Source organism: Pogona vitticeps, chromosome 4, assembly GCF_051106095.1.
Source record: "Pogona vitticeps strain Pit_001003342236 chromosome 4, PviZW2.1, whole genome shotgun sequence".
Taxonomy (NCBI): Eukaryota; Metazoa; Chordata; class Lepidosauria; order Squamata; family Agamidae; genus Pogona; species Pogona vitticeps.
The window spans coordinates 25,171,014-25,195,674 of record NC_135786.1 but is presented as its reverse complement, the minus strand read 5'-3'; the positions used below and the strand labels follow the sequence as shown (position 1 = coordinate 25,195,674).

Genomic DNA, 24,661 nt, shown 5'->3' with positions numbered 1-24,661 from the left:
GATTTCTACAGATGACATGGCAACTTTACTGCAGCATGGAGTTCTATTATTCAAACGCCCAGGGTGTTTGGCTTCTAAATGTAAACATTGTGACATATGCGGGTGGGAGAATGTGCATTATTCATCCGTGGTTATTTAAAAAGTGTGGGTCAGGCAATGTGTTACAGAGTTGGCCGGTCAGTAGCCATTTTCAACATGCGCCTGCAAAGAAAAAGGAAAATCAGGACAGGAAAGAAAGACAATCACAACATGCTGACAATTCAGTTGATCATTTATCATCAGAAGACAACTTCAGTAGCAGAACCCAGCTCAGAGATTTAAAAAAAAAAGTCCAAAAAGAGCATGCATGTTTCAGATAGACTTCCTCCTGAGTCGGGAATGCTCCCGACAGTTAGGACTATTGGAGGACAGAGTGCTCCTGGGGGAAGACAGAGCAGTGTGGTCTTTACCACCCAGGGAGACTTCCATGATTTTGTAAGAAATGGAATTATAATAAACCAGATTTGTATGACAGCTGAAAGCCTCTGAGTGAGGAGGATCTGGGCTTCTGTTCATTCGTGGCCTATAACAAAGACATGTGCAGAAAGAAGGAACTCTCGTGGCGGAGTTTGACAACTTCCCTCTTTGCCTCTCTGCATCTTCTGGGATCAAAGGGATGAGATTCATTTGACTGGTGCGGTCCTCTACAGGAAGCAGGATTTCATTCCTGTTGGTATCATTCTCTTCCCTCGGTTTCAGGTTGATGTAATTCTTGGCTCTCCTCAAAGACGCCCTCTCTTCTTCATCCCGCCTCTCGTCTTCCGAGTTCATAATCAAAAACCTAAAGACCACCAGGTTAAGGAACGCCCCGATCACCGTCAAACCCACCAGAATGTACATGAAGCTAAATGCAACGTAAGGGGGCTTCTTTTGCAAAGCTTCATGCTTCTGCAGCGCTACGAAGTCTCCAAACCCAATGGTGGTCAAGGTTATGAAGCAATAATAGAAAGCATGGAAGAAAGTCCATCCTTCAAAATAGGAGAAGGCCGCTGCTCCAATGCACAGGGTCCCCATGCAGGAGAGGAAGCCCACCACAACCATGTTCTTCATGGAGACCACAGTCTGCCTCATTCCCAAACACTTCTTGATTTTCTTCAGGACCATCCGGACTAGAATGTTCATGCGCTCACCAAGGCTCTGGAACATAACCAGGGTGAGGGGAATGCCCAGGATCGCATAGAACATGCAGAAAACTTTGCCAGCATCAGTTCCGGGAGCAGCATGGCCGTAACCTACAGCAAAAGAAAGTAATAGAGGACAGCGAAGTGGAAAGAGAGGAAATAAGCATTAACTACACTGCATTTTTTAAGAAGGGGGGGAAGGTACCAAGTATGAAGGCCTCGCAAAGCCAAGTCCATTTTTGGCCACCATATTGTTCTAAGGAGACACAAGGTGACAAGTGATGCATGATATTCTTGCTCTTAAGAACTGGATGTTCCTCCAGCTTACACTGCTTGACTTTGTACAGCACAGTGCACTATGGGGGTGGGGGGGAATACAGTCTCTCATTCAGGAAAGTATTTAGGGAGGGAAAAGAGAATTTGGAGCATGCTTTCTCAACCTTGGGTTTCCAGATGCTGCTCTTATAGTACATCATCTTTTAGAGACTCAAAGTTTGGAAAGGCTGACTCGGAGCCTGAGACCATAAATGGTACAGGGATGAAAAGGAATAAGAGCAGCAAAGCAAACTTAAGAGATAAGACTTCAAAGGAGTACTTAGGCATAATTTACTGGTTCAACAAATTTCAAATCCAGTGATTTTTCTTCAGGGCTGACTAGCTTAATTCATTCAAAGGATATCTCACACAAGTCTTCCACACGTTATTCTTTTGCTGTAGGTTATGGTCATCTGAGATTAAGTGGAAGACCATTTTGACAGTCCTCTGAATAAATTACACCAATTGGTCGGAAAACAAATCACTGGACTTGAAACATGTCAGAGCAATAAATCATTCCGACTGTGCACCCCAATCACAACCCACTTTTGAAAACTGTATCATTATTAAATGCAGAGCAGGGTCACTACTCCTGCCTTTCTCTTGGTATGACATACTTAGAAAGCAAGTACAGAAGTTTTTTATGCCCACTGACAAAGCCGCAGTACCGTCATCAAAGGCTTTTGCCTTTCTAAGAAGGCCTAACATTCTTGAATAGGCCAGATGGCTGCAACTAAGATGCTCCCCACAAAAAGAATTAGTGGAAGACCAAATACAAAGCTGCAAGTATCGCTTCTCAACGGTCATTTAGTGGTCCATACTTGCATGCATTCCTCTTTCCCTGCAGGAATCCCATAGCAAATAGTTGGCCTCCAGGTGAACCACGCAAGACATAATTTGAAAAAATACATATCCAGGTTCAATGCTGTATTTGCTATATCATACAGGTTCTCAAGCAGGCATTGCCCTGTCTTTTAGCAGATGCCACAGCTGCTTATTTTCACCTTCTTTTCATAGCATCCAATGAGGTTACTTCTGTATGATGCCAGGATCAGGCAGTGAACAATTTGTAAACTTTGGCTATTCACTATTACTTTTGACACACACCAACATGGTCTGAGACAAAACCCCAATAAGTAAGGTAAGCCAAGCCATACAGAAATCTGAGATGACAGGACTGACATTCAAGAGTTTTACATTTTAAATACTTTAAATCTCAAATTTCTTGAGTCTTCTTTTCAAAGTGAAGGATATCATATTCATGCAGCTGCAGCAAGCTGTAAACAGTCAAGCTATCATCCTCCATGAACACAGTTTAGCTAACAGAAAGCTTTGTGATCCTGACATACATAGAGGAATACTTCATTTGATAGAATAGAATTGCTCTGTTGTTTTCTATAACCAGTATGAGCACACCATTTATCAAAAGCTGGATTTCAGAAACAGCCAGCAGAGACTCTACCATTCCAAGCCTCTTTACAACATGCAAGACTCTTTGGTTGATTTAAGGAGATCCAAACACATTTCATTAAAGCTTTGATCCTAAGGAGATCTCAGAGTTGGTAATAATCCAGAGATTCTCACCATGGGAGACAGCTGGAAAACAAATCAGAACTGTGTTTATTTAGTTCTTAAACATTCTACACACACTGAATGACTTAGCTCCAAACATTTGGGTCCATGCTAGATATTACAAAAAACAACAACCTATAATTAGAGTTTGAAACATGTTGGTGTTCAAGAGATGTGATTCAGGCAGTCTTTCATGTCTGAGAAGTCAGACTGGTGGAAAAAGAACACACTAATGTCCTGAAGACCAAATCAGATCAATACAAGTTAATGTGCTAACGTGCAACAGGTAAGAAAAACTGCCACTGTTTCAATTACACACAATCAACTCTTGAGGAATTATGCTATGACAGATTATCTGTAACATATAGCTGGGCACTAAACAAAAGCTGATCAAAAATCTGAAAAATAAACAGTGGCAATCTCTTATTATTCTTGATCCTCCGAGTTACTGGACTATGGGTTTAAGGTCTAATCTGACATTTGTTTAATAGCAATTAATTTTTAATCCATTTTTTTATTCCCCTGGGTAACTCAGATATTGCTGGACAGCAACTCCCAGAAACCGTGGCCAGCACAGCTGGTGGTGAAAGCTTCTGGGAGTTTTAGTCCAAGGACATTTGGGGACCCAAGTCTGGGAATGGCTGGTATATAGCAGCAGCAGCAACAAGACTGTGTTGTTTTATTGTGTCTCTATCCAGTTTAGACAGATGCCTGTTAAGCTCTTTCTGATCTATTTGTTTTTCTCATCCTGAATGACTGGACACTATCTGCAAATGGGGCTCCTCTCCGCTCAGCCCTCCAGATCATTTACAAATCAGTTTAAAAGTGCTGGACCCAATACCAGATCCATTATAAGAATTGTCCATACTGACTGCTTCCCATTCTTCCAATGGTTCCTAGCCTTGGGTACCCAAATCTTCTTGGACTACAACTCCCAGAAATCCTGGCCAGCACAGCTAGTGGTGAAGGCTTCTGGGAGTTTTAGTCCAAGAACATCTGGGCACCCAAGGTTGGGAACCACTGACTGAAGCCATCACAAGCAGTGGTCAGAATAGTACTGGCTATGTTGACCGGGGGATCCTTGGAATTGTAGTTCAAACAAGGAAGAGGTCCATGTTCTGATTAACAATCTGTCAGATAAATTATTGTGATATTCTATTTCTGCTAAAGTCACCCACTTTGATTCATGGCAAAGCTGTCTCTGGATCCCAGTTTCTTACACTGGAAAATGACCAGCAAGAAGACAAAAGGCTGCATGCTGATAAAAACAACAGAGTCAAAGCACACTTTGTGGGTGACTAACAGATGCACCTGCTTGAGGACGACAGCTTGGTGTATCTATTAGCTACGTCAGGTGACCCTGAGTTCTGGAAAGTGCAAAGTCATCTAAGTTGCCCCAAACCCCACAACTTCCACTTGCTAGTGCTGGTTTCCCTTTTCTTTTGTGCAAATATGGATTACTTGTGCCAACTGTCTGTGCAGAAAGAAAAAGCAGTTACAGATGTGCAGCCTGGACACAACTATGAAAGGACGTTCTATTTGCTGAAAATTAGGCAATTATTTTTATATAGTAGGGCAAGGGGGATACGTTTTTATTGAACTATTCTTTGGTATTTTTTAAAATCCTTTTTCTTTTAAAGCACAAAACTGGGAAGGTATTTGCTAAAACAACTTTCGCCTGATCTTTAAAACACAGAATCTAGAATTTCACATACTTGTTCCAGGGATGCTAGAATCTGCAACGGTTACCAGATGTTTGTTTGTTTGTTGGATTTCTATCCCGCCCATCTAGACCAAAGGTCTACTCTGGGCGGTCTACAAATTTAAAAACAATTCAACAACACTAGTGAGGCAGCACATACAGAACAGAAGTAACCTTCTGCTGATACTTTGCTCTTTTCCGTGAACATCTGTTTATTATCAGTCTTCATACTTGGTACACTGCAGTCAGAGTAGGCAATGCATGGCCCACATCTGACACCCCTCAAGGCTGTTTGACAGCACCAGATTTCTCTGGAATTGGATTTACCAACATCAACAGCAACAACAAAATAATTTCCCCAGCAAAAACAAAGTGACCTGTTGCTCCTGGAAACCACGAGGAGCAGTGATTCACCTCTTAAGTAAATTGCAGAAGAAATTGCCGTTTAGTAACAAAAAACAGTCATTTTTCAAAACAAAAACAGCCATTTGTAGTTTCTTCCACTTCCAGCATTTCTGGTGGTGCATGAGGACGGGGGAGGGGGCAGAAAGTAGTCCCCCAAACCTGCCAATGTTGTGCACCCCACCCTATGCCATAAAGCAAGCAAACTTGGCAGGAGGCAGATCACTGGTCCTTAAGTGCCAGACACGAACACACAGGTAGCTCACTGCTTACGATAAGATCCAAGGTGGTAAGTGGCCAGTTACTTTAACGTATATCAAACTCATGAGGTGAGAATCGAACTTGGAAGAGATTGAATAAGGCAGTGGCAACTCATGCTGACATCTCAAGATGGCAATGAAAAGCTACCACATCCTAATTTTTGTTTTTAAGAGCCATATTAGTCGGAGTTACCTAAATTGGGTAACACCTTTTTTTCAGACTCACCATAATGTCACCAAAGTATGTAAGCTTCTGAGTACTTCAGAACTCTTCATCAGGGAAGATGATACTGAGGGAGGAGGAGGAGCGGCATCAGTAGCTTCTTGGGTGGCTTGAAGGATTTGATACGCAACGAGGACCAGAATTGGACATTTTTTAGTCAGACAAGTGCAAATTGTTTTATTCTGGAAATGCCAAACTTATGGCTCTAATACTGAGGCAAGATGCAGCACAAGCAGCTAGGGGCTAGAATACAAAATCTTACTGAATAATATCCATCATATATCTGGAAATATATATTAATATAATCATCATTCATCTATGCTCCAACTACAGATGCTGAAGAAGATGAATCTGAAAGCTTTTATGCAAGCAAGCAGGAGGAAATTGATCACACATGAAAACATACTTAAAAACAGGGGTGAATGGAACACAAAAGTAGGAAACAAAACAGAATCAAATGTTGCTGGAATATTTGGTATAGGAGTCAAAAATGAAGCAGGAAAATGATTAGTAGAGTTCTGAGAAGCCGATGATCTGTTATTGCAAATCAGTGTTTCAAGCAACCAAACAGACTACGTTCACATAGACATCACCATAATTAAAGCAGGAGATGGAAAAATTGTATTCCCTTTTCCAAAACAAGACCAGGAGCAGAGTTATTGATCATGAATTGTTAACTTTAGAGTTAAAAAAAAAAGAATCCTGGTGACAAAATATAGTTTTAAGCAACATTTCTGATTAATTAAAACTCACATAAAGAACAGAAGAAAGAAAAGGCTGGAATCTTCTGAGGAAGAACCTGCAATTCTAGAAAGTGAAGTGAACGCTGCTCTGAAAACACAGGGAAGAAATAAATCACATGGGGTAGATGAAATGCCGATAAAGTTATTTCAAGAGACTGAATCTGTCAAAATCCTAACAAGAATATATCAACAAATATGGAAAATAAAACAACGGTCCATGGACTGGAAATATCCAATATACATTCCAATTCCCAAGAAAAGAGATGCCAAGGAGTGCAGTAACTATAGGACTATTGTTTTAATTTCTTATTCAAGCAAAGTGATGTTCAAAGTGTCTGGTGTCCAAGCAAAATTCTGAAAAGGAAGAGGCACTTGAGATCACATTGCAAATATTTGCTGGCTACTGGACTGCACCGAAGATTATCAGAAGAACATTAATTTATGTTTTATAGACTACAGCAAAGTCTTTGCCTGTATGGATCATGGATGCTATGGATTGTTCTGAAAGAAATATGTGCAGCTCATCGCTTCATTGTCTGGATACACAACCTGAATTGTGGACAAGAAGCTACCGTTAGGACGGAGTATGTAGAGAGAGAATGGTTTACTATAGGCAAAATGTGTCCGATAAGGGTGCATTTAATCTCCCTAGCTATTCACTCTGTGTACAGAGCATAATGATATGGCAAGCAGGACCAATTTAGATGAAAGAGTGGAAATTGGTGGAAGAAACATCAATAATTTAAGATATGCAGATGACATCATCTTACTGACAGAAAGCAGCAATGACTTCAAACCACCTTTGATGAATGAAGAAAGTGCCAAAGCAGGACTGCAGCTGAACATTAAATAGACAAAAAAAAACTCATGACAGAAGAACTGTACAATTTAATGTTGACAATGAAGACACTGAACTTGTTAAAGATTTTGGTTCAGTCATCAGTCCAAATGGAGATGGCAGCCAAGAAATCAGAAGAACACTGAGGCTTGGAAGGGCAGGAATGAAAGAATGTGAAAGGGTCATCAATCATTAAGGATGTGTCACTGGAGGAAAAAGTCCAAGATCACCCACATTATTGTATTCCAGATCATTATGAAGACAGTAAAATCTGGATACTAAAGAAAGCCGACAGGAAAAAAGCTGATTTATTCCAAATATGGTGCTGGAAGAGAGCTTTCTGGATAACCTAGGCTGCTAGAAAGACATATAAATGGGTCCTAGGATCAAATGAACTATCTCTGAAACTGAGGCCATCCTACTTTGGGCACATCACGGGAAGGGAAGATTCAATGGAAAAAACAATGGAAAAAGGCTAGGAAAGGTTGAGGGCAGGAAAAAAAAGAGGAAGGCCAAATATGAGAATATAAGGAAGCCACAGTCTTGACTTTACAAAGTTTGAGCATGGCTGTTAAGGACAATACACTTTGGAAATCTCTCACTCATCAGAGGCAACTTGACTGCATATATGGACAACAACAAAAACCTTGACTTTGTGTAGACTGAATATGCATTGCAGGTCACTGCAATTCTACAAAGACCTAAGGGAGGCAGAGGAGACAGGTAGACCAGGCACACCTCAAGTCAATCCACACCGGCCCAGAAACAGACGATAGAGATTGCCAGTGATTGGAAATTCTAAGTAATGCAACTAATTCTCACTAATGCAATTCTAATGAAATTCTAACTGATGCGAGCCTCTGAGTGTCACAGCGCCGGTTTCTTTCATCTCCAGGATTATGTAGAGTAGCTTGCTTGCTTTTGGTGACAGGTCTTCCGGATCAAACCATGAGATTCCTTCGAAGAGTGGTTTCGCAAACCTTAAGAAGTCTGCTTCAAACAGTCCTCCGCTAATTTGCTTTCAGCTCTACTTAGCCCAGAGAGCATCGTCCGGCACACCTGGCGCTGGTTGTTTTAAAGGCAATCCTAACTGGCTCGGGGCTGGAATTTGGCCAGTGGAGGGGGGGGGACTCTTGCCCTGCCCGGCCTCCTCAACCCCCCCCCCCCGCCCCGGCCCCGGCACTTACCGATGGTGGTGATGACCGTGATGGCGAAATAGAAGGAGCCGGCGAATCTCCACTGCCTGCCGGCTCGATGCGGCTCGGCCCGCAGCACCAGCCGCTCGAACTCCCGGTAGTCCTCGGCGGTGAAGCGGTACTTCCTTCGGAGGTCGCTGCGCTTCTGCTCCAGGAGGCCCCTGTGGCCCGTCTCGGCCTCGGACTCGAGGGCATCGAAGACGGCGGCGCCCACCAGCAGGTAGGAGAAAACGCAGACGATCAGCGAGAGCGTGCGGAGGTTCTGCCGCTTCATCGCGAGGCGGCGGCGGCGGGGGCGGCGGCGTCTGCCCTGAGCCAGCAGCCTCAGCCGGCGGCGCCCCGCATGGCCACGCCGCAGGGGACCCGATCCGCCCGCCGCCTCTTAGGCGCACCTGGCCGCCCAGGCCACCCGCCGCCGCCGCCGCCCCCCTCCGGCCATCCTCCTCCTCCTCTGACCACTAGGCAACGACCAGCACCTGCTCGCAGGAAGGATGCAGGAAGGATCGTCCTCCGTCGCGCGCACCCCACGAGCAACGGGAGCGCCTCGCCGGTGATGGGACTCGCACTAAGAGGAGCCCCTCCCGCACTCCCCCCCCAAGGCGCCGGAGGATGGGCTGCCGGGCGCGGGCCCGCTTCTCGCCCAAGCAGCTTTCAGCGCCCACCTGCTCCCATCACAGCCCTCCGTGGGAGAGACCGCGAAAACAGGGCAGCCCCGGACCACCACCGCTCCCCGCCCGCGCCCACCGCAGGGACTGGCAAGGCGCAGCCACGCCTCCGCCTCCCGACGCCGGAGAGGAGGAGGAGGAGGAGGAGGAAGGGTGGCCCGTGGCCCCTCGTGGCTCTTGCGCCTTTGGAGGCCACGCCCCCGCGTGGCAAAGGAGCTTCTCGCTAGACACGTGTCTCTATACTTTCTCAGCTGAATCCTATCTGACCCCCCGACTCCCCGGTGGTTGCTACTACCTTCCTCCTCTCATCCTACAGTTCGTCCTCGCTTGGGAGCCTCTGAAAATGTGGCTTCACCAAGACGGGCTATAAACCGCCAGCTTAATCCATCATCTCAGCCAGTGGTGTAGTGGTGGCGTTAGGAACGCAAGTGCTCCTTGGTGACAGTCCCATAAGGAAAAATCCGTGCCATCTGATGGAAGAAGACTCCAGACAGGTGGCTAGGTGCATTTACAGTATCAACCACTGAAAAGGGGGGTGTTTTGTAAACTTAATAGCTCTAGGTTGCCTAATCAAAACCAGACCACTTTCAAATGCTTTGCATTGCAATAAAGACAGCCTGCAGCAGTATACTCTTCTTTCCAAGTTACAGAGGTTATTGCAGCTGAACCCAGAGGCAAGAGGGAGGCCAAGGAAAGGTAGCAGGTGATGTCATAATCTCTACTACTAATAATAAAATCCCTGAGGTTTGATGTTGTGAGCTCCAGTTCCACTATGCCACTGATCTCAGCCTAACTTTGTGTATCACTGCTGAGAAATAAAGCCCACAAATGTTCAAGGCAGGGCACTGTCATAGGTGGACTTAACCGGGAATAAGTCCCATTGAAAATAGTTATAACTTCTAAATGATGGAAATAATATTTACTTCTGCATACTGAATGTACACTTCTCCCTTCAACAATGCTGGGAAGTTCAAAGTCCATGCACAACTCTTATGTCCCCCAAAACATAACTACACTAAACTCTGATTAACACATACACAGAGAGAGAACAGTTTTCTTTGTCAGAATTCTTTTCCATAGCATTGATAATTCTTTCCATACAGTACCATGCCTGATGAGCCTTAAAGATCATTATGACTGCCAGATCTTGAGGCTGGATTAAAGATGTTGTGTTTGGGGGCAAGTAAACTATTTCAACACCTTTAGTGTTGAACGTGTGCCCCTGGTTCTGGGTGGCCAAATGCACAGTGTTTGTGTTTGTGTGTGTGTTTAAAAATCATGTACAGTGTAATTCAAATCATGCTACTCAGACCTGTGCATTTCAGGGGAGAAGTGTATTTTACTTGCCCCATTACAATAGATCTCTCCCAAAGAATCTAACAAAAATCCATAAAAATCTTTCGCTCTTGCTCCCTTGAGCAACAAGGTCTGAAAACCAAGGTCAGAAACTGACAATTAAAATTTGAAAACAGCATAAAACCAAAATTAATGCTTGCATAAAACAACCAGCCATAAGCCAATTTTTTAAAAAATAAACAGCAATGTTCCTTTATGATTCCTATGGAATAGATTTCCAAAGACATGGAGCTAGCACTGAAGAAACCCTGCCTGTAGTACCTTCCAAACTGGTTATTCTTCCCAGTGGGTCACAGAGGAGGCAATCCAAGTCCAGACTCATAGGAATCATCCAGGCTCATCATAGTGTTCACTGTCCTTCCAATAACAAAGTTCCAAATCATCCAGGATTGTGAAGTTTAAAAAAACAGTGCAGAACCAATGAACTGATATGGACTTGGTGTCATGTGATGTGCCCAGGAGCACCCTATGTCTGTGTGAGAGTGCCATGTGCTCATGCCAGGCCTTGGATGGCTTTCTTGACTTCCTTTCCAATATAAACGTACACATATATTGGAACCACGTGTATCAAGATGGTTAGGGTGTTGGACTAAGACTTCAGAGATTCGGTTTCTAGTTGTCACTGAGCTGAACACTGGCTGATCTGAGGTGTCTCACAAGTTGTATGGACAAACAGGGCAGGAGGAGAACTAAGTATAGCACTCTGAGCTTATGAAAGGAAAAGTGGAACATAAATAGGACTAATTAACCACAATTAAATAAAACTGCTGGCTGGGGGGGAAGCAACATGCAGACTTTGCCCCCTCAAGTTAAGTTGCACAGCGTTACGTCGCTATCCGAGATAGGAAGCCGCACAAGGAGTTCTGCTGCTCCACGGCTGTAAAAACGCAACGTTAGGAAACAGTCATGCATGACATCCCACGTTAGCACCAGTGTCATCTTCCTCAGTCTGCCGAAGGCTAGGGCTGGCCCTGTGCCAAAAGCCATGATTCATACTCCAAAGCTGGAAGAGCTGTCTTTTCCGAGCTGAGGTTGGCTGGAAGGACCAACCAGTCACTGTTTCAGGCATGCACCTACAAATAAGTCTTATTGTATTCTCGAAATATTCTTCTAAGCATTAAATATTCTAAATATTGCATATTTCAAGCACTTAACTGTTTCAACATTTTAAATATTTGAAACCTTTTAAATATTGCATTTAGACCTCTGTTTGGGAAAATATGCTGGATAGAAGACCATTGCTGTATGTATATTGCAAGCAGCATAATGAATAAAGCAAAATAGAGGTGCACAGTCTGTGACTATACTTCCCCAGTTGTTGTTGTTTCTTTTTACAGGCCACCCTTAATTGTACCTTGGTCTGTAGACATCAGCATGTTTTAATACCCATCTCCAGTTTTGTGAAAAACCTTCGCTGCTAGAGATTGGGGAAGAATTTCATTTTGGTTCCTTTTTAAAAGGAATATTTTAATATTCCAAATTTCAAATGTATCTTATTATTTGGAATGAGAAGATCATGCAAGTTAACATTTTTATAAACAGTGCAAGAGAAGGTGAGATTGCCAACTGAGATTGGCCACTTTGTCCAATCAGACCCATGACTTCAGTTGCTTAACTTTCAAAAGTCTGGGCTTGAATTCCCCCCCCCCCCCGTTGTCTTCCATCGTACATGGATTAAAGCTCTCATTTCTTTCTGAGAGGCCAGGATGGCTCATGGGCAAAGCATGGTAGATACCTTGCCCCAAAATTTGAGAGGTTGCTGTCCAGCACTGGGCACAATCTCCTATGCTGAGACACTCCTCATTTTCAATGCATAGCCAGATAAAGAGGGAGGAACATTACGTTTCCATGTATTGATAAAGAATTTGTCAGATTTTGATGGCCACATATCTGTGAGAAAGAATTTGAACTTTTAAAAATCTGATTGTGGGAGAAAGTGAACTGATTTATATACAGTAGATTCGTCTGTTGTGAAAGACACAGGCGCTGGGTTAGCCCTTTTTTTCTCCAAGTCTGTCTTTCCTTCTTTCCTGGTCCTGTCATTAAGAGCCCTGTGCAGATCTTGCAACCCCGATTTCATATTAAGTCTTTTTCTTTTATTATTGCTTTCCACTTTTCCTGTCATTACTGTCTTTTCCAGTGAGTCTTCTCTTCCCATGATATGTCTAAAGTATGATAGCCTCAGATTGAATGCTTTTTTGCTTTCAGTATGGATTCAGACCATTACTACAAGGTGTACCTGGTCATATGCCATGTTCTAGAGGCAGAATCAAATATTTGCAAATCTTAGAAAGCCATATACAAGGGTAGTGGGTTGCATTTGGCTTGATGCATCGCAAGGAAGATGCAGAGCACACAATGCAACAGTGAGACAGGTTAAAAACATCAGCATTAAGATTTGCCTCTTGGACTGGCTACCACCATTACTCACATTCTCCTCACCCTTCCTGAGATAGTAACTGGAAAAATAAACACATGAACTTGTAGTTAGATTACCCGTAACTACCAAATTGATCCTAATTGGTTTAGTGTCATTCGTTTAGTCTAACCTTTGCACTTTTACTCCTCTGTAAGTTCCATTGGGAACGTGGTGGCACTGCTGGTTAAACCGCAGAAGCCTCTGTGCTGCAAGATCGGAAGACCAGCAGTTGTAAGATCGAATCCATGTGACAGAGTGAGCTCACATCGCTTGTCCCAGCTCCTGCCAACCTAGCAGTTCGAAAGCATGTAAATGCGAGTAGATAAATAGGTATCATCTCGATGGGAAGGTAAAACGGCGTTCCCTAGTCACGATGGCCACATGACAATGGAAACTCTCTTCGGACAAGCGCTGGCTCTATGGCTTGGAAACAGGGATGAGAACCGCCCCCTAAAGTTGGATATGACTGGACTAAATGTCAAGGAAAACCTTTACCTAAGTTCCATTGTTTCAAATGGGTCTACTCTAGTTGTGATTCATATTAGAATAATAAGCTACAGCTAGAGAGTAAGCCCATTTGAATGAATGGAACTTATGGAGGAGTTGACTCCCCAAATCCCCATTACTGTATTTCAGTGGGCCTACTCTAGGGCAACTTAGTGTACTAAGCAACAGGATTTTAGCCAACATTTTGTAAAAAGTGTTCTGTATTCTTAATACTGCTTGAGATTTTTTTATTATTAGCAATTCAAAATGATTTTTGTTATATCCCTTTTGTAAAGCTGAACTTGAGATCAGCAGAACTAACTTTACATTAATGAAGCCTAAATGCCACCAAGTCAGTTCCCCCAACAAAGCCTAGTATTAGTCATTGTTTGATTGTTCTCAATGGAAGCTTACCACTTGGTGCAAATAGCAGGGTCTTCAGTTTAAAGACCTTTAATCCCTATGCCATAGAATAGTTCAGACTTATCACTACTGTTCTTTAGAAAGTCCCATAAGGGTTTGTTCCATGATTAAAAGCATCTATAATGTTACCCTCGTTTAAGCCAAGATCAAGTTCCTCTGGCATGCTTTATTTATTTTCTTTTAATTTTTAAGATTAATTTTATTGTTTGTGTATGCTTTGCATCTTGTCTTTGAAGTAAAAGACTTCACTGACAAATGTAATAGCAGCAACTAGGTGTGGCCCCTAAAATATTCGGGGAGGGGAGTTGGCCCCCAAACATGCAAAGGTTACACTAAACAAATGACACTTAACCAATTAGGATTAATTTGGTAGTTATGGGTAATCTAACTACAAGTCCATGTGTTTATTTTTCCAGTTACTGTCTCAGCAAGGGTGGGGAGAATGTAAGTAATGGTGGTAGTCAGGCCAAGAGGCAAATCTTAATACAGTACTGATGTTTTTAACCCATCTCACTGATGCATGCGTCCATTTAATACCTGGTGTTTCTAGTCTAGTTCAGAAAGTATCAAAAGCTGCACAGTGGAATGGAAGAAGGAAGGCAGAATGGAAGACACACTATAAAAATGTTAATTTGATTAATTTGGATCAAAGCCAAGATGGTGTCCTTATATATTTAGCTTCCAGGAATTCTTGCTGATAGCTGCTATACTACTTCCCCTCCCTCAAGGCTGCTAGGAGATTCAGAAGTTGACAAGCACATTGACAGAGAAAGTAGCGGAAGGAAGGAAGGGAGAGCTTATGTACCACCCCCACTTTCCTTTTTTCCTGTTTTTGAATATTTTCATCCTTTAGATCTTTCTGCCCCAAATAGGAAGAAATGTGCAGGTTTTGGCAAGTATTGAAAAATACATTGACACATGCCATTTGGATTGTCTAAATTAAGTATGTAGTATATGTCTATTTGCAGCTTGAAGAGGACTGTGTATATCCTACTTTATGTGTAGACAAAAGATAAGAAGCATCTTATTAAAAAAAAAGGTGGGTGGATAAGTCCAGTTCAACCCTACCATGGTTGAATACATGCGAATAAAGATTTTAAAACTAAGTGCTCAAAGCAGTGTGTGGACACATCTGTCCTGCTGAGTTTTTCCCACATTCCCTTGTAAAAGCAAATTTCTATTCTTTTCACCCCAGTTAGTTAGTTAGTTAGTTAGTTAGTTAGTTAGTTAGTTAGTTAGTTAGTTAGTTAGTTAGTTAGTTAGTTAGTTAGTTAGTTTCTGTATCATCCATCTGGCTCCAAGGCCACTCTGGGTGGTTTACAACACAACAAAACAATGACACTTGAACAAATATAAAACATAGTGGTTATACAGAAATCAAAATCGAAATTACAACATACTATCACAGATAAACAAGATATTGCTCAGGTTGGCAAACTGTTGTCAGAAGAATAAACTGAAATAAAATCCCCACCCATCCTTAGCAAGCACAGTCCAATTCTGTCTCTCGTGTCACGGTGATTAAGATTCAGTGACAGCTCATGTCAGAAGAACAACAGGGCAAGAGTAATTGGAGGAGAAAATGATTGAAGGGGGCGTTTGTAGATGCAACAGGAGTGGCTTAGAAAGGGCAGCACATTTTGTAATATTTCATCTTGCTTCAATGGCAGCTGCTGCTGAGTCTTAATTAATTGTTTCTGCCATGGAAAAGACTATATAGGAGCAATTTATGAATTATTTTTGAAATTAAGTGTTTTCTACCTCAGGCTTCTTATGTTTTCATATCTTGCGTCTGAACAGTATGTCTTCCTTAGGTTGACAAGTCTCAGCCTAATTAAAAGGGAAGAGAAAGGATGTGTACTCTTTAAAAAGCTGAGATCCCTCACTCTGAACCTCTCACCTGAGGAAGCATTTTGGTCCAACTTGTGCAACTGACTCCACCTCCAGGCTGTATCCAGAAATGTAGTTGGAGTGTGTCTGCAGCATGGGGATAAGCCCAACATTTAATCCAATTTTAACTCTTTTGAAAACCCTCTTGTTGATGTCTGTGCAAAGTCACCAGTCAAATCCAAAATGAGTGAAAAACATCAGATCAAGTCTCCAACTCCCTTCGTGAGATTAGATGTTGCAAAGAACTGCTAGAGGTCGAAGTAAAGATTGCACCCTTGTCCGTATTTTATTTAATGTACAAGTAGACAGGTGTTGTAGCTCTGTGATGGAGTACATGCATGTGGAAGGTCCACCGGACATATCCAGGTGGGAGTGGGAAAACTCTGGTTGAAATCCTGGCACCTCAGCTAGTCAATCGATGACACAAGGCTAGATGGATCAATGGTGTAACATAAGGCTCATTCACATTTTTCCTTCTCTCCCACCCTCCACCTTATTGTTCTCTTCTCTTTAAGATGCCAACATCTTTTAAAGCAATAGCTCAAAAATATTTGCAGAAAGCTTGATGATTCCTGTGCTGGGAGCATGACTAGAGGTGAAAATCATGAGTTGGTTTGCTTAAACTAGTATCAGATCACAAATTTATGCAAACACATTGTCTTCTCTTACAACATTATCAGCCCATGTACACACACATGTCTTTCAGTGCAGTGTATTTGTGACATCAGACTTGGAAGCAAAGCCATGCAATGTTCCAACTAACCTATTTAAAAACAAAAGTGAGCTAATTTGCCAAATGCAGCCTGAGGCAAACTGATTTTAAGAATAAACCATCTTTTCCTGTTAAAGGTGCATTGTTTTAAGAGGTAGGATCATCATCTTGTGTGTGTATGTATGTATGTATGTATGTATGTATGTATGTATGTATGTATGTATGTATGTATGTATGTATGTATGTTTGTTTGTTTGTTTGTTTGTTTGTTTGTTTGTTTGTTTGTTTAGGACATTTATATTCCACCCTTTATCCTGAGATATTGAAGTGGAGTACAGTAATAAAAACAATATACACCTGTTCAATACTTTAAAACCATATATTCAAAAAAACAACAATAAAGGAGCCTATGCTATCTGTTAAAAACATGTTCCTTAATTACTAAATGTTTTGTGAATAACCGTGCTTTAACTTGGTGCAGAAATTAGGTTAGTTTTGGTACCAGTCAAACCTTTCAGGGGAGAGGACTCCATAACTGAAGTGCGAAAGTCAAGAAGGCCCTTCCTTGTGTCTCTGCATAGTGGGTCATTCTCCATGGTGGGACACAGAGGCGCCCTCCCCAACAGATCTTGGTGATTGGGCAGATATATATATATTTATATATATATAGGGAGAGGCACTCCCTCAAGCATCCAGGTTGCAAATTGTTTAGGGCTTTATAGGTCACTGTGAACGCCTTGAATTCAGACTTGAAGCATATTGGCGAGCCAGTGTCATTCTTTTACAACGAGAGTCATATTATTGTAGCTGGCCAAGTGCTGATGGGAGTTCAACAGAATTTGGAGATCCCCAGCCCTGATTTGGAAAGTTGTATTTCTGGCTGAAAACCTTCATTCCTACCACAGCACACTGAAAGAGGCACTGAATCCTAGTTAGCTGTTGAATCTGCTCGCTTCCCTGCCATTCAGTGAAACCCGGAATCTCCACCATGTGCCCTAGCTGGATCATAGCCACATTATTGGCATAGGCTCCTCTTTCTGAGATTTACATCTTTGATCTAGGATAGACCAATAAGCTGCTTCTTTACATTCCCTCTGTGGTTTGCATCAGGCCTAAAGAGATGAAGGAGGGATTATGAGATTTTAGAAGATTTCACTTTGATTAATGCTGGCTTTCCAAAAAACCCATGAGCATTGTATAAATAGAATGCCCTCTCCATTTATTTATTTATTTATTTATTTATTTATTTATTTATTTATTTATTTATTTATTTATTTAAATTTCATTTTATTTTATTTCATTTCATTTCATTTCATTTCATTTCATTTCATTTCTATCCCACCCATCTAGACCAAGAGTCTACTCTTGTACTGTTTAGGTTAGAATTACTTTTGCTTGGTGTACAGTGCAATGAAGAAGAATAAACAGAAGGGAAAGAATGCTTTGTGCTAGATGATCTTCAATCTTATCATATATCTCTCAAATATTTGTTTTGTATGTTCATTTTTTAAAAGCACCCAGATTTCATTCATGCAACTGTGTCTTTCATGTTCACATTCAGCAGATGATACATGGGTGCAGATGTGTCACACAGCACACGAAATACAGTATTTACATCCAGGTCCCTTTAATACAGTTACTAGCAGGCTTTCATAAATCGCTGCCTTGTCATGGCAAAGGGCCTTGAGTAATTCACAGAAGCTATGGGCTATGCCATGTAGGGACACCCAAGATGGACTGGTCATAGTGAACTAAACACGATCCACCTGGAGCAGGAACTGGCAAGCCACTCCAGTATCTTTGCCAAGAAAACTGCACGGACAGAAACAAAAGGCTAAAAGATATAACACTGGAAGATGAGCCCCTCAGGTCAGAAGGAGTCCAACATGCTACTGAGGAAGAGCAGAGGACAGGTACAAGTAGCTCCAGAGCTAATGAAGTGGTTGGGCCAAAGCCGAAAGGACATTCAGCTGTGATCCACAGTAATCCAAGTTTATGCACCAACCACCCATGCTGAGGAGGCTGAAACTGACCAATTCTATGAAGACTTACAACACCCTCTAGAACTGACACAAAATAAAGAAGTTCTTCTCATTATAGGGGACTGAATGCTAAAGTAGGGAGTCAAGAGATAAAAGGAACAACAGGTAAGTTTGGCCTTGGCGTTCAAAACGAAGTAGGGCAAAGGCTAATAGAGTTTTGTCAAGAGAACAAGCTGGTCATCACAAATACTCTTTTCCAACAACACAAGAGGCGATAGATTGGCAATACCAAATAAGACTGATTATGTTCTCTGCAGCCAAAGATGGAGAAGCAAACCTATCAATTCTGAAGGAAATCAACCCTGAGTGCTCACTGAAGGACAGATCCTGAAGCTGAGGTTCCAATACTTTGGCCATCTTGTGAGAAGAGAAGACTCCCTGGCAAAGACCCTGATGCTGGGAAAGAGAGAAGGCAAGAGGAGATGGGGATGACAGAGGACGAGATGGTTGGACAGTGTCACCGAAGCTACCAACATGAATTTGACCCAACTCCGGGAGGCAGTGGAAGACAGGATGGCCTGGCGTGCTCTAGTCCATGGGGTCACCAAGAGTCGGACACAACTTAATACTAGACAACAAAGCAGGGGAGTTGCTCCACATGGCAAAGAATATAATACTGCAGCCAGAATCTATGCATGTGGAAAAGGAATAATGAAAGCCAGAGTGAAGAATGGATGAGCTACTGGGCACATGCCAGGTACTCACATGTCTATTTGCATGCTTGACAAGGGAGGGAGGGGGGAGGGGGCAGTCTGTGGGGGTGGGTGGCTGTGGGGCTAGCTAGCTGCCTATGGCCCCATCAGTCAGCTGTTTGGTGGGCCTATAGGCAGAGTGGAAAGGTCATAGGCAGGGAAGGAAAGCTAACCTTCCCTCCCTTCCTATAGGGGAATGAAAAAAATGGAGAAATACTCATCCTTTTGTATTTCTCAGGTTCTCTGGAATTGATGAATATGAAGGTACGGATATTAAATTAATTGGTGATTTATGAATATCGTACTTTATTTTTAAATGTGTCCCAATTTCTAGTCTAGATTCTTCTTAATAATAGTGTGAGCAAAGGATGGTAATTCCAGACTAAATTGTGATGTGGAGGCCTTTGGTTATTTCAGAATATCCCATGCAGCTACTGTAGCTGCTGAACGCATCAACTATAATTTATGTCACAGTGAGCAAGGCATCATCCTTTAGTTACAGTCTAGCCCTATCCTTTGTGTCTTAAATTCCTCCCAGGTCAGGATTAGGTGTGGTCAAGATGAGTCAAAACAACATTGCCTTGTAATAGTGATGAAGTAAAGGAAATGCCCTCTTGCAGGATCTTCTGATGCATGATATATATTAGATGTAAATCTTAAAGGTCCAACAGGGAAGCACACTACCTGACCAAAATCAAATAAAAAGAAGGTGGAAAAAACATACCGAAGACTTATACAGAAGAGACAAAAGGATGACAGATTCCTTTGAAGAGGAAGCCTGTGATGAAGAACCTGTAATTCTAGAAAGTGAAGAGAAAGCTGCTCTGGAAGCACTGGGAAAAAGTAAATCACCAGAGGCAGATGGAATACTGATAGATCTGCTTCAAGCCACTGAGACTGAATCTGTCAAAATCCTAACAAGAATATGCCAACAAATATGGAAGACAAAACAATGGCCACTGGCTGGCAATGTCCAATATACATACCAATGCAAAAGGAATACAAAACTACAAAACTTGTAATTTCCCAAGCAAGCAAAGTGATGCTCAAGATGTTGCAACAAAGGTTTTTACCTTATATGGAGTGAAAAATGTCTGATGTTCAAGTTGGATTCTGAAAAGAAGCACTAGAGACCATATTGCAAATATCCATTGGCTACTGGAGTGCACCAACGAATTTCAGAGGTTATTCTAGACTACAGCAAGGCCTTTGACTATGTGGATCATGAGAAACTATGGGTTCTTCTGAAAGAAATGGGTGTGCCTCAGTACTTGCTTATCCTAATGCATAATATCTACTGTGGACAAGAAGCTAACCTTAGGACATAATACAGAAAGACAGGATGGTTTCCAATAGGCAAAGATGTCAGACAGGTGTATCCTCTTACCTCTTCAGTCTGTATGCTGAACACATCATACAAAAAGCCAGAGTAGATTCAGATGAAGGAGGAATTAAAATTAGTGGAAGAAGCATCAATAATCTAAGATACTGTATATAGATGACACCACCTTACTGGCAGAAAGCAGCAATGGCTTGAAATAACTTTTGATACAAATGAAAGATGAAAGTGACAAAGCAGGACTGCAGCAGAAAATTACGAAGAAGAAAAAAACCTGATTACAGAAGAACTTTAACGTTGACAACGAATAAATTGATGTAATTAAAGAGTTTTTATATCTTGGTTCAATCATCAGTTCAAATGGGGGCTGCAGCCAAGAAATCAGAAGGAGATTGAAACTCAGAAGGACAGCAATGAAGGAATTAGAAAAGACCATTAAATGTAAGGGATATTACTCTGGAGACCAAGTTCATCAGGTGTGAAAACTGGACAGTAAAAGAAGCTCATGGGGGAAAAAGTGATTTGCCTGAAATATGGTGCTGGAGAAGAGCTTTGCAGAGACTCTTGACTCTCAGAAAAATGGACAAGTGGGCCCTAGATCAAATTAAGCCTGAACTATCTCTGGAGGCAAAAATGACAAAACCTAGTCTACCATACTTTGGGTCCATCATGAGAAGGCATGATTCTCTGGAAAAGATAATCCTGGGAAAGGTTTAAGGCAGCAGGAAAAGAGGAAGGCCAAATATGACATGGATTGACTCCCTAAAGGAAGCCACTGGAGACAGGAACATTTTGGAGATCTCTCATTCATAGGGTTGCCATAGGTCAGAGGCTTTAACTACAACAGCTTAAAACAATATTTTGAAATACTGTGGGAACTTCACAGGGACATGGTGGCGCTGCGGGTTAAACCGCAGAAGCCTCTGTGCTGCAAGGTCAGAAGACCAAGCAGTCGTAAGATCGAATCCACACGTCGGAGTGAGCTCCCATCACTTGTCCCAGCTCCCGCCAACCTATGAATTCGAAAGCATTCGAAACGCGAGTAGATAAATAGGGACCACCACAGTTGGAAGGTTGCGCCATTCTGTGTCTAGTCGCACTGGCCACGTGACCACAGAAACTGTCTACAGACAAACGCTAGCTCTACAGCTTGGAGAGGATGGATGAGCATCGGGCCCTAGAGTCGGACATGACTGGACTAAATGTCGAGGGGAACCTTTACATTTAGCTTTCTTGAAAACACACATTATTCCAATTCAATTAGTTGATTTGGCTGCAGTTCCCCAAGTATATACTCAGTGGCAAGTACTGCTTTATTGCTTTGCATTCTGTGAAGGAGCTCTTAGCATAGGGCTTCTGTGAAAAAGCATATCCTTTATCAATTGCATAAATAAAAAGCCACCAATTAGTAAAGTAATGACTTGCTGAGAATCACAGGGGTAGTGCTTCCTTCAGAAACCATGTTGTTAATTTAAAAAAACCTCAAAGTTTGCATGTTTAGCTGTGCATAAAGCCAACAATGCAATTTGCAAACAAGCTATGTTAGGCTTCTCTTTTTTTCATTTTACTTGTAGGTGTGATTTTCCACATAGCAGTTTAATTTTCATTATAGGTCAAAACATAGTAATGAAATAATAAATAAAAGAACAAACAAAAAATACAAAAATGTGGTGAAACCTTAAAGACTGTTATATTTTTTTAATGTGAGCTTTTGTGGACAAGTCTGCTTCCTCAGACGTAAGAGAAAGAGCTATAACATTGATTTTCAGTAACTCTTCAGTTCATTCCTTCTTTTCTGATGGCCGGCCGCCTGCTCTGAATGTGTCACACAAGCTGTTATTAAAGTTAGCAAATAAAAAAAGAAACTGACTCAGCTTTTTCTTTCCCTCTGCATTGGCTCTCAATGACTGATGTATTGCACCTATTAGTGGAATTAGAAGCGATGAGACATCAAGATAAACTCACACCTCACCCCTGAGTTAATGGGATGGAACTGGAAACCCAGTGAAGCAGGAGGCCAGTGTCATCTTGCTTTTTTCTATTTATCTGAGGCAAATCTGGTACCGTTACATTTTTCAAAACTTTCAATTGACTGCTTGGAGTGAATGAAAAAAGGGAGTTATTACGTTCTTTTGGATATGGTTAAACAGCTGTAGTAGGTTGAACTAAATTCCCAGATTAATCTTTCAAGGTCATTAAAGATTTATGTTGCTTTTCAACATGGAACCAGAGCTGTCATTTGGGGAACAATGTCTTCAGCAGTTGCACCCCTGCACAATCCTATGTACCACAGATTATTCCTCAGGTACACAAGTGTAGCCAAAATCCAACTACTAGTCCCAACCAGATGAACTGGTTCATTGAGCCAGTTGAGTTTTGCAAAGGTTTGGATTCGCCATCGAGCAACTAAGTCAATGGGTCTACTCTAACTGGGACTAGCAATTGGATTTAGGCCCTGCTTAAAGATGCTGGCATAGGCCTATATGCCAGAAGTCTGTGCCAAATGCACCCATCTCTGCACTCAGTTGCAAGTCTGTATTGCGGCTTGAGAACAAGGGCATGTATCTTCACCCATTCTCAGTTGACATCAAGGCTTGCTGGCTTGGCAACACATATGTTTCTGTATTTGTCAAACTTCTGCAGCCTCAGTGCAAAAGACCAGGGTAAGGGGAGAGGACTGGCAGGAGGCCCAGGGGCACATGCATATGAGCCCACTATGTGACTTAGAGCATGGCAAGATGTGGGTCACCAATGTGGCAAGTTGTATGCCTCCTTGCTGCATAAACCTAAGCCACAACAATGCAGAGGCGGGGAGCAGGGGACACCCTGTAGGATGATAGCAAACTCTCCACAAATCTCAGCAGCAGAGCAGGACCTGGAGAAACTCCCTGCATGCCATGAGTGCTTTAATTAAGACTACACAGGATGTGAACCTTGGAAAGAAATGTGGCAACGGTTGGATAGTTTAGTGCAGTGGTTCTTAACCTTTGTTACTCGAATGCTTTTGAACTGCAACTCCCAGAAACCCCAGTCAGGACAGCTGGTGGTGAAGGCTTCTGGGAGTTGCAGTCCAAAACTCCTGAGTAACCCAAGGTTAAGAACCAGTGGTTTAGTGAATTATATATCTGGCTATGGAACCAGAGGTTTGGAGTTTGATCCCTAACTGTGCCTCTTTGACAGGGGCTGGACTGGATGATCCATGGGGTCTCTTCCAGCTCTGCAGTTCTGAGATGATGATTATTAAGGTTAACTGCTGTTATTTCTGGGTACAGTTTATATCCTCACCAGCCATTGATTCCACCCCCCTTGCTTTCAATTGCAACATTCCCTGGTCAACTGTGTTTCATTTACTTGGATTCCCCTTGTATCCTTTTTCACAGGCAACCGTCTATAAGTAGCTGCAGTCCTTCTCCCAACTCTTGTCTGCCCAGCCTCTGTGACATCACAAGGTTCCACCCCATGACATCACAAGTGCCTGCCCTTGGTCTTAGGTTCTGGCCTTGAAATACTGCACACTTGGCAACTATATCTAAGAATGACAGATTGGACTTTAACCAGTTTTCTTCATGATACTATCCTGCTATTGTCTGTTACGTATTTTGCATCAGAAGCATCTTGGTTGGGGGGATTATTACAATGAGAAAAGTGCCCTCCAGGATGATGAGGTTGTGTCCCTGCCATAGATCCTCCACCACTGTCACTGCCACCAGCATTTTTCCTTTTTAAAATCAAGATATTGTTGTACAGAGCTGGCATGGGATGTCTAATTTAGCGTGCATCGTCTTTGGATCAGTGTCAGGCCTTTTTGTTTAACCCCGTGTGATGCACACAGATGCACAAGGAATGTAAATCCTCATCCTTGATGGCAAGGACAAGAAGCCTTGCCTTTCTGTCTGTGCAGATCGTGTGAGACTTTCTTCCCCTTCAGATTCTGTTCCTTCTGTTCCTGGGGATGGTTTTAGTTGCCAAATTTACACAAAACTAGGACACTCCTTTTATAGAAATCAAATAATTGTAAGCTTCTGACAAGTTATTTACCTCTCCCTTAACAGTCAGCGAGTCCTTCCGTGCTTGCTTCTCAAGGGGACATAATGCTAATGTTATGCATATTTTGCAAAAATTACAGAAACCCTAATCCAAACTCTTTGACCTGCCATTGTGAGGAAAAACTCCAAGGATTTCGGAATGGATCAGGAATTTAATGAATTTTCATTATGACCTGAGGA

The 24,661-nt window shown here is 42.2% G+C and overlaps 1 protein-coding gene and 1 long non-coding RNA gene across 2 annotated transcripts; one reads left to right on the top strand and one right to left on the bottom strand.

Moving 5' to 3' along the window:
- Positions 1–253: 253 nt before the first annotated feature.
- Positions 254–8,783, bottom strand: KCNK15 (potassium two pore domain channel subfamily K member 15). Its single transcript, XM_020789263.3, has 2 exons — positions 8,403–8,783; positions 254–1,271 (listed from the first exon to the last, which is right to left on the bottom strand). The coding sequence occupies exons 1-2, from the start codon at positions 8,683–8,685 to the stop codon at positions 352–354; spliced, it is 1,203 nt and encodes a 400-aa protein (XP_020644922.3). The 5' UTR covers positions 8,686–8,783; the 3' UTR covers positions 254–351.
- On the top strand, positions 8,560–24,661 carry LOC144588962 (uncharacterized). Its single transcript, XR_013544747.1, has 2 exons — positions 8,560–8,631; positions 23,816–24,661. It is a non-coding gene; the product is annotated as an uncharacterized LOC144588962 (long non-coding RNA).

Coding starts and splice junctions, on each gene's coding strand:
- KCNK15 (XM_020789263.3), bottom strand. CDS start 8,685: ATGAAGCGGCAGAACCTCCGCACGCTCTCGCTGATCGTCTGCGTTTTC. Junction 1,272..8,402: donor CACGGTCATCACCACCATCG/GTAAGTGCCGGG, acceptor CTTTTGCTGTAG/GTTACGGCCATGCTGCTCCC.